Here is a 10,994-nt window from a genome sequence, read left to right on the forward strand (position 1 = left end):
CAGAGTCAAGTCTCAAGTCACTGGTGTAAAAGTCCGAGTAAAGTCACAAGTCTGAAACTTTGAATTTCAAGTCCTTTCAAGTCTTTAAAAAAATAAATAAATAAATAAAATGTTGCAGTTATGCTAAATGTAAATATTAGACCATGTGATTTTTAAATCTCTGTTTTTCTCAACACATGACGGAATAGTGATCTTAGAAAATATACACAAATTGTGAAATTGCACCTCTATAAAATGCAGCTCAATTACACTTGGCTCCAAGAATAATTTTCACCAACAATTCTGAGATAAGCTGCATGTTATTCTTGGATGCGCTTGTAGGACCGGCTTTAAAATAGCATGACAAAAATATTATACACATTCAAACCAAACAGTATCATCAACGTAGCTTCAACTGTCGGACAAAGTTGGAAGTTGTTCCATCTCTGTCTGTGATTACATGTTTTGCATATTGCATTTCATTTTTTGTTGACTACTTCATAGTTTATGTACTTGAAAAAAATAACTCCTTGCAGCATTTTTGAGCGTTTTTTTTTTCTTAAAAAAAATCTGGTTAATTTGATTGGCTTGCTACAGCTCCCGCACACATACGTACGGAGTGTGGTTTGAATAAATGAATGAATGAATGAATTGAATTAATGGTGCACACTTTCTATATAATATGCGTGTTAAATTTTAGATTTGGGGAGAAATATCAAGTCTTTTCAAACCGGTTCAAGTCCAATTCAAGTCCCCGGTCATTGGTGTAAAAGTCCAAGTCTTAGAACATTTTTTTCAAGTCAAATCTAAAGTCATAACATTAATGACTCGAGTCCAAGTCACGTGACTCGAGTCCACACCTCTGATTTCTGGTGTCGGTCTCTAGTTTCAAACACTATAAAGACATCAAGTGAAGTTAGATTTTGTTCCCTTTAAGCCTGACCTATTTTCACTGAATGAGTTGCTGCTTTTCTCTATTTTTTAAGTACAGATTATAGAGATTTACTGGGAAAAACAAGCCTGTTACTGGAAACAAGCATTGTTTACTACCCTGTTTCACACTTTGAAACAGCCTTAGCAATTTCACACACCGCTCAAATCTGCAGGACAGTGGTAATATCTGACACTAAAATCACAAATCTTTCCCGAAAGCGCAGACTTGGTAGCAGGGTGCGGCGAGATGTTTGTGTTATTTCTCCCCCAGAGAGTAAAAAGCGAGCGTTTGTGCAACTCGCAGAGGAGCTCCTCCCCATAAATCAGCAGACGAATACAGAAGGCGCACTGGCGCACGCCCACCACCGCTCAGATTGCGGATTTATGATAAAGGTTGCCATTTACGGACTCGCTGTCCGTCGTTTATGACTGTTTTTGTTAATATGCGTGGGTGGATTTCAGTCTTCTCCCACTTGTTTGTGTTTAGAAATAATTACGAGGAAATTATTCGCATAAATCATTCCGATGTACTGAAACACAATCCATTCAGTCTCCCTTCAAAATAAAGTGCCAAACTGATTTGTTTGCTCGCTTTTCCCACTATTTACCACGCTAGAAGGCGTTTTCATGACATCGGGGGAAAATGCAACATAACATTTAGGTTGTAAGTGGAAGTGGAAATTCTCGATTTAGCAACTGAAAAATATTCCCCGAAATGAAGGAGGGGTCAGCGGGGCAGATCCGAGCACCGCCCCGGGTCGAGACGGTGAACTTTGTCACAAATTTGACTGAGCAGCACAGTGTGCGCCTCCTCTGCCTCTCCCCACTTATTCTTTCAGCGCTCTGCAAAATGTACATCTGCTTCAGCGTCTTGGCCGGACTGGCACTTCTCTGTTTCTTTTACATCAGCGCGTTTTGTCCCTACTTTGGCGAAGATTTCGCGTACATCCTAAAGAGCATTAAATGTGGCATCAGACTAACCAAATACAAGAAAATCAAGCCCTTTTACAGCATATTGGACTGCTTCTTGGATGCAGCGAAGAGGCACCCCAAAAGGATCTTTGTACACTTCGAAGGTCGCTCGTACACTTATGGCGAAGTGGACAAACAGAGCAACAAGGTGGCCCGAGCCCTGCAGGCTGAAGCCCGGCTGAAGGAGGGGGACACGGTGGCCCTGTTCCTTGCGAACGAGCCCAGCTTCATTTGGACTTGGCTCGGTTTGGCGAAGCTGGGCTGCCCGGCTGCCCTGCTCAACTTCAACATCAGATCCAAGTCCCTGTTGCACTGCTTCTCCTGCTGCGGGGCCAAAGTGATCATCGCCTCCTCAGGTGAGATACAGCGAGAAATAAATTATTGCGTCGGACCAGAGGAGGCTCTCGTTATTTGACGCGTCTCCCACAGGACTGCGAAGTTCAAAGTTCGACAGCAAGTGAGAGATAACTCTTCATGCTCGGCTTTTGTGCAAGTACGGAAAGTATCCTCAGATATTATATTATTAATTCTTCTTGTAAAATGATTTTGACCACGCAATTCATTGCAGAAGAGAAACGTGGGTCTCCAGCGTTTTACCCAACAGGGAATAAAAATCCTAAATTAAACCCTTTTACGCATCAAAGATGTTAAAATAAAGAGTTTATAAACAACAGTTTATATGAATTCTATAAATGAATGCAAACAGATACTGCTCAGTGCAGATTTTGCAGGCTACTTGACAATATAATTCACCCCGTCACATCTGTCCTGCCACTTTCCTCGTGTCTTATATTTATAGTAAGCTTTATTCCGCACTGCATCGCAGTTTTATTGGCACGGTGAACCTGCGTCAGGGACTCTCTCCCTGTTTTTTTTTTTTTTTGTCTGTAAATTAAACTAGAAGGCATGGATGATAATAATAAAAATAAATTGCTTTGCACCACCTGCCACATGAATGCTGTACTTCCAGCTTAATTATAAAAACCTCCAGCTAGAAACTCAGTGCTTCCACAAAGGAAAAACTGAGCTAGTCGGTCTTTGAGTAAATTGCGACATAAACCTAAACGTTTGTTTGAGATCAGTCCCAATCAATAACCTCTGCTTAAAGGTTATTATTGATCAGCTTTAGTCGCGGCCAAAAGTTAGACGTTAGGATAAACTTAAATAGATTAAAAAAAAAGTGCAGGAAGTGCATTTTTGCTGGATCGATTAATTGCTATTCTATATCTGCATATATGGAGGGGATACGATCTTGATTAATCAGAATCAGAATCAGAATACTTTATTCATCCCGAGGGAAATTAGGGGTTACAGCAGGCAGCACGCTAATGGCGCATGCGCACTCACAAAGGAACCTTCTGACCAACTTTACACAAACATCACATTGGGCAGACATGTCAGAAGGTAGGCTGATAGGAAAAAAACAACGAAAATACACTACATGAGGTAAGAGGAGGAGAAAAAAAAACTCCACTCAGACTGAGCTCCTAGTGGGAGAACAGTTTGATAAAAGAAAAAACACCTCAGCACAAAAGCACATGACTATCAATACACCATAGAAACACGAGACAAGCAACAGGGGCGGGTAAAGGGTAAGAGAGAGCCGGCACGTTTCATACAAATTACATGAACGCCAGTGTTTGGTTATAATGGTTAGACATAGAAGAGAAGCAGTGTTTAAGCTATTTTGGTGGTTCCAACTGTGGCAGTGCAGTTTTGAACGGATGAACATTTGCAAAAAGGAAAACGAATACTTCACATATGAGCAGAAATGATTAAAGAACAAGGGGGCTCTTTATGCTCCACACTGAAGAGCAACTTCATCGGAAGAACAATCTCAGCTTGCAAACGTGTTTCTTTGCGTTCTCATTATAGAACTTAAAAGGCCTTTACTAAGAAATGCATGCATGAGAGCTGAACTTCCCACCCCAGTGGGATCAGGGATACATGATACAGGCCCACATGTGTAGGTGCACATGTGCCACATTTGGCAACACAGCGCTATGACGGGCTGTGTTGAGCTGAAAGCTACTGTCTAATTGTAGAGCTGCAGGATGCTGTGGAGGAGGTCCTGCCGACGCTGAGGGAGCGGGGTATCAGCGTGTACCTCATGTCGGACAGCTGCAGTGTGCAGGGCATCACCGCTTTGTCTGACAAGATCTCCAAGGCCTCAGATCAGCCACTGTCCCGGGACCTCAGGGCCAACATCCATATCAGGAGCACCGCTCTCTACATCTACACATCTGGGACCACAGGTAACAACAGCAAACTGCTCTGAAACAAACGCTGGCACGCAAAATAAGATTGCAATGATAACAGTCAAGCTTATGAGGTGCATCAAGCTTCAAACACTAGATCTGTGCTCAGCCACACCTTCTGTTCTTGGAGAGGGGTGTTAATTGAACGTGGTCATCTGTGGGCAATAACATTTGCTGAAAGGCAAAAAGCAAACACACTCACAGCTTCCTAACTGATAAAAAGTGAACCCTGGGGTTTTCTTGTTACAGGATTTTTTTTCCCTCACTCTGCATTGTTTTCACAGTTTACTAGCCAGTAGTTTTATTCTTTCCTGCCTTTATTGGCACACTGCAGAATGTCTTGGCACAGTACCAGTGTTAGTGACAGATTGTGTGTCTTACACATCTTACACATGCCTGATTTAGACAAACTGTGAATGCTCTCACTACTTCATAGCACTAACACAAGTGAAAACATAAACACTGAACCTTTAAGTCCTGGTTGTGTGAAGCCTGCACACATGTTTAATTGTGGTAATTAAATTTGATCAGACTAATGGGTGAGGGGGAAAAAATCTGCACAATTGTTCTTTCTGATGCAGGCTTGCTGATCTTCGCTCCATCAAGGCGCATTACAGGGATGTGCCTAAATTAAATGCTGTATGTCCCACAGAGCTTTTTCAGATAAGAGTAGCACATGATGCAAGCTGGAACATCTGTTATTCACCGTCATTTTAAATGGTATACTAGTTTTAGCTGGTGGAAAATAGGCTTAAATCAAAATTTAGTCCCAGTTGAGTCCTTAAGACGGTCTTTTACAACGATGTGCTGAACAAGCTTGGATCTGCAGAAAACCTGATGGATGTATAAGTCCACTCTTTAGCAACTTCTGTTACCTTTATTGCCTTATATTCATTCTTTTAAAAGATACAATTATCGTAAAGGTGAACACCACTCTATAGACTCTATAAACCTGCTGTGCCTCAGGTAGTAGAGTGGGTCATCTACCAACCAGGAGCTGGTGGTCTGAACCCAAGTTTCTCCTGATGCATTCAGTGGAGTATGCATGTTAGAAAAAAGCACTGTATTAATGTGTGTGTGATTGGGTGAATGAGATCTGTGGCAGGAAGCACTCTGAGTGCTAAACTTGAGTTAAAAGGCGTGGTCTCAGGAGTTTGAAAAAAAGAAGGCAACTGGACGTCTTTAAGTTTTTTGTATGTTTTTTGTTGTTGTTTTTTTTTTTTAAGCTGAATTGTAAGCTGCTAATAGTTGGCTTCACAAGCCAAACCTGCTGTTCCGTGATGGTCATTCACAGTGGACATAGATGTCCTCCTTCACTCCTCGCTCGCGCTGTTTTCTCAGTCCAGAGTGACCTTTATCCTTTACGTGTAGCTCCTTAGACTGATAACCTATGCAGATATGCCGAAAGGCGTGGTACAAGTCCATTTACCATAACTTTAAGAAGAAGTAGAGTCATTTTCTCCTCGACTTCAATACACCTTTTTTTCAGTGTTTCCATTTAAACAAAATGTGGCTTCGGCACAGCATGGATAAAAACAGAAGAATCATTCACCTGATCGATTATTTAGTTTTCACCATTTAGAGTTATCTGCACCAGTTCATTATGAAAAATTCAGCATCTATAGCTGCTGAGAGTCCATTATATTCACCATCTACTTGGGACTGTTTGTTGCTGAGAAGATTAAATGTTGCTTTGTGCAGTCATTAGAAGATTCAGGATCAATGAATGAACCACAGTGAAGTGCATCATACTACTTTGTTCCTCTTTAATTCAAAAGCACAATCTGTTATTCTTTTCCCTGGGAAGGTTTGCCTAAAGCAGCCATTGTCACACATGAGAGGGTGTGGGCCGCCTCCTTCCTCCAGTCGATATGTGGAGTCACAGCAGAGGACATCTTCTATATCAATCTGCCTCTCTATCACAGCGCCGGCTTCTTGATCGGAATGACTGGAGCCATCGAGAGAGGTAATGATCCTCTTAATCCTCTCAAGAGTACAAGAGCAAAAGCATCTGCACGCCTGGGTCAGGAGCTTAAGCGGTTAAGGAAGATAAAGGTTGTGTAATATGATTTGACTTGCAGGTATTACCATAGTCCTGAAGAGAAAGTTTTCTGCCTCTCAGTTCTGGGATGATTGCAAGAAGTATGACATCACGGTGATGCAGCACATCGGTGAAACGTTGCGCTATCTCTGCAACACGCCCAAGGTAAGAGGAAACCTAATCAGTCTGCAGCTACATCAGTCAGCCGCCGTCCTAATGGTGGAATATCTCCGTGTCCATCCCGCTCTTGGCAGAAAGACGATGAGAAGAACCACAAAGTGAGAATTGCAATCGGCAACGGTGTCCGAACGGACGTTTGGTCCGAGTTTCTTCATCGCTTTGGAGACATTAAAGTTAGAGAGCTGTATGCTGCCACAGAGGGAAACATCGGCTTCATCAACTACACGTCCAAGATCGGCGCAGTCGGACGAGTCAACTTTGTGCACCGGGTAGGAAAAGGAAGCAAGTCGCATGTTTTCACAGTGTGGTGCAATGTCTGTGTTAATATCTGGAGCTTACATTGGTCGATCACATTTAAATTAAATTGGAGCAAAATGTCATCAACAGCTACAGGAGTGAGTTGAATTTGAAAATAAACACCCACACATGCATTCTTGGATACAAAATGATGAACGGGCAAAGGGCGACTACATTTAAAGTTGTGGTGGCCGTTTGATTGGACAAACAGTGCATACAGATATTTTAAGCAAAACTTGACTGTGTTTGTCCCCCATGAAGAAGAGTCTCAGACTCTCTGTACACACAAATGATGAAGGCCATTATGTGTACAGTGTTTTTAAATGATCAGATCATTCAAATCACTTCTCTTGGCTAAGCACTTTACATTCTAAAACTTTATCTGTTAAAAATCACCCTCATTTCTTGGCGCAATCACTTACCTGGACCTCAGATAGAGATAGGCCTTGTACTATGAAGCAAGATCAGCATACACAGGACATATCTGACTTTATCTCATAACCTGTTCCAGAGCAGATTTGGTTTATAGTGTAAGTCAGAGTGGTGATGTAACCCTGTAATAAGTGAACCAACTTTGCAATACTTAGAAAAGTTACATGGATAAGCCTAAATCCTATTTTTTTTATCAAATCCTGAAACAAGCATGTTGATGTTTGTGCGTCCTCACAGAGTTGCTGCCATGCTGGCTGTTCCACTACTTTTAAAAATTTTAACTGGTGGGTTTTCTTTCCTTCTTCCTTTTCCAGTTTTTCTTCCCCTATACTTTGATCAAGTTTGACATTGAGAAGGAGGAACCTGTCAGGGACTCGCAGGGTCTGTGCATCCAAGCAGCCGTAGGTGAGTCTGTAAAGAGAAATCGGGTTCAATTTAAAGGAGTTTTAGTTTGATAGAAGTGAAATTAAAAAGGAGTTTTGATTTATTTTGTTTCCTGATGTCTCTACCAGGTGAAACGGGACTTTTAGTGGGAAGGGTAACAAAGAGGTCCCCCTTTGTTGGCTACGCTGGTAACAAGGAGCAGACGGAGAAGAAGCGGCTTCGAGACGTCCTGAAAAAGGGCGACCTGTACTTCAACACCGGCGATTTGCTTCGGTTCGACAAAGAGAACTTTGTGTACTTTCAAGATCGAGTCGGCGACACTTTCAGGCAAGTTGTGACTCATTTTTGTGTTGACCTGTCGCTTTGTTTTTGTGGTTCTGCCCAGATGATCGAGTCTAGACTGAGTCACCGTTTGGTCTGGTTTAGTTCTCAGCTATTAAAAGTATAAAAATATGCAATTAACAGCTGGTTAGAATAGTGTGTGTGAAAATGGCTTTTTTTCTTTTGTGCAGGTGTTTACTTGCAGATCAGGTTCAAACTGTGCTGCAGAAATTGTTCATTGGAGTCTTTTCGTGTTTTTTGTTTCAGGTGGAAAGGAGAGAATGTCGCCACATCGGAGGTTGCAGACATTCTCACAATGGTTCACTGCATATTAGAGGCGAATGTTTACGGTGTGAAAGTTGAAGGTAAACGCACTCGGGTCATAAATATTAAAACCTTACAGAGCTGTCTGCACTTTGCATTTCATATTTCTCTCATTTTTCAATCAAGGTCATGAAGGGCGAGTCGGCATGGCAGCTCTCACTTTGGAAGAAGGACAAAAGTTCGACTGCTCGGCCACGTACACGCAGGTCGTCAACTACCTCCCAGCTTACGCGAGACCCAGATTCATCAGGATTCAGGTAATAAATATAAATAAATAATACATGCACATCCAGACCAGACGGGCCGCTATGGCTTAAAGATATTGTTTTAATTTGTGGTCTGATTCTGCTGTACTCACGGAGTTCATCCTTTCCACCTTTAATTAGTGCATGCTCAAAGGCTAAACGTGCTAAACGCTTGGTGTCTGAAATCCAGATGGCTGAAGCGGTGTGTGGATCAGAGTCTGAGCCCGAGTTTTTACTGTGTAAGATTACCAATAATGCAGATCAGAAATCAGATGTGTCATTGGGTCCCAATGTTGTTTTTTCTAGACAAATATTAAGGATTTCAGATTTTTCCTTTGAACCAAACAGGAAGGCAGTGCAGTGATGTAACCCTAACACTTCCTTCAGGGTTAGGGACAGCTGCAAGAAATGCTGACTCTGGCAACATATTTTCATGACTTGGTAAAACCGTAGAGGATGTGCCCTCCAGATAAAATTATTGGAGATGATTAAAAAGAAAGTTCCCAAGAAAGTGCAGTACAGGACCGTTCTACAGCTACTTTAACTATGAAATATTTGGATTTATGTACCAAGGAAATTACTCTAATATACCTTTTACCCCCAAAACTGCCTTAATTTATTGTGGCATAGATTCAACAAGGTGAAACATTTGTCAGGAACTTTGCTCCATGTTGACCTGACAGCATCACACAGCTGCTGCTCCCGTTCCACCACATCTCAAACACACTACTCAATTGAGATCTGGTGACTGTGGAGGCCATCTGAGTACAGTGAACTCACTGTCACGTTCAGGAAACCGATTGAGATCATATGAGCTTCATGGCATGGTGCGTTATCCTGCTGGAAGAAGCCATCAGAAGATGCATACACTGCGGTCATACAGGGATGGACATTAGAAACAATGCTCACATAGGCTGTGGTGTTTAAACGATGCTCAGTTGATACTAAGGGTCCCAAAGTGAGCCAAGAAAATATCCCCCACTCTATTACACCAAAACTATCCTTAACTGTTGAGCCAACGCATGAAGGAGCAATGATTACATGCTCTTTCCACCAAAATTGTGACCCTACCATCTGACTGTTGCAGCAGAATAAGACGCTCGTTAGACCAGAAGATGTTTTTCCCAATCTTCTAAGTGAACTTTGATCTGTCAGTGTGAATTATAGCTTCAGTTTCCCGTTTTTGACTGATAGAAGCACCGGCATGTTCTTATCTCTTTTGAGTTAATGTTGCCGTCCTCTAATAATAACTGTGTAATATTGCTTTGCAGTTTGTAGCTGATATCTGATCTGATTGACAGCATTGTTATTGGCGGTTTATCTTAATTATGTTTTGGTTTTCTTTGCTTTTTGTTCTACACTAAAGCTTGACACAAAAACATCTTTCAAACTGTGTTTTGCAGCCCTGCCTGGAGATGACGGGAACCTTCAAGATGAAGAAAGTGAAGTTGGTGGAGGAAGGATTCAACCCAGCTCACATCAAAGATCCTCTATACTTCCTGGATCCTGAAAAAAAGACTTATGTGCCCTTGACCGAAGAAATCTACAGAGCAGTCGTCTCGAAGGAAGTCAAACTCTAACACAGAAGCTAAAGTAGTCACTGCTGAGCCACTTTGTTTGCAAAGAAATAACAATAATGGATCTTAACAGATACTAATCTCAGGGACGGACTCGGAAACGTCAAGTCACGTTTGGAGAGATGGTTTTCATCTTTAGCACAGCTACCTTCACCTCTTACAGTGACACTATGTGATACAGAGAGTATGTGCTACTCACTGTGTTCTTAATTCGTTAATTAATTCTTTGGACAGTTAACCATAACATGCACATTTTACTGTAATCGCCTTTGTTTTTACATTGGACTGAAGCTCTTTTAATCCATTCCGATATCAGAGTCTGGATATTGACTTTTCAACATCTACTGTATCTCTTATGTAGGGATTTGTTGTTACCTAACTGGACTTTTGTACAGAGGTAAAAGCAGACACTGCGTTATCTGTTTGTGTACTGATGACACACACTGTAAATTAACAGTTTTATTGCATAACACTGCCCTGAAGTGCTGAAGTGTTAATGTAGCAGCTGCCGTTGTGCCCTTATAACCACATATGTGCACAATAAGAGGAACCTCCAGGCAGGCTTGCGGGGTGACTAACCTGCGCAACCTTTGACATAAATCAGACGAACTCTGTCACACCCTGTTGTTTAAAAAAAAAAGAAAAGAAAAAAAACATAAAAAGAAACTTGACAAACAGGCAGAGATCAGTGAACTCTGATAAGATATTTCTAAATGTTGTCTGACACTGAACTTTGTCTTAAATGACTCCCTTGAGCTACTGCAGAGTAAAGGTTAAACCAATCGAATTTATACAGGAAAAGAATCAAGTTTGGTTATTCCATCCTATTGACCTTTATTTTGTACAAATCACAGGGCCTACAGCAATATGACAAAAACATTTTATGTGGAATAGTTACACTTGTATAGTACGGATTTTTAAATGATGCAATTCTAAGAAGGTCAATGAACTTTTCCACCCAGATACTCTGATCAGAAAATATTTAAAACAGAGCACCACAGACTAGAACTGGTTTTTGGTAGAGCCCTAACAGGAATTTCAGTTGGGGGGG

The 10,994-nt window shown here is 41.5% G+C and overlaps 1 protein-coding gene across 1 annotated transcript; it reads left to right on the forward strand.

Annotated features, from left to right (window-relative positions):
- Nucleotides 1-1,627: 1,627 nt before the first annotated feature.
- On the forward strand, nucleotides 1,628-10,994 carry slc27a2 (solute carrier family 27 member 2; the record flags this gene model as incomplete). The annotated part of the gene is made up of 10 exons (XM_080875058.1): nucleotides 1,628-2,240; nucleotides 3,930-4,139; nucleotides 5,950-6,108; nucleotides 6,224-6,348; nucleotides 6,438-6,632; nucleotides 7,407-7,497; nucleotides 7,605-7,803; nucleotides 8,065-8,162; nucleotides 8,248-8,378; nucleotides 9,770-10,994. 10 exons carry the CDS (start codon nucleotides 1,628-1,630, stop codon nucleotides 9,944-9,946), a joined length of 1,998 nt encoding a protein of 665 aa, XP_080731184.1. The 3' UTR covers nucleotides 9,947-10,994.

The sequence above is a fragment of the Rhamphochromis sp. 'chilingali' genome, assembly GCF_963969265.1.
Source record: "Rhamphochromis sp. 'chilingali' genome assembly, chromosome: 2".
Taxonomy (NCBI): domain Eukaryota; kingdom Metazoa; phylum Chordata; class Actinopteri; order Cichliformes; family Cichlidae; genus Rhamphochromis; species Rhamphochromis sp. 'chilingali'.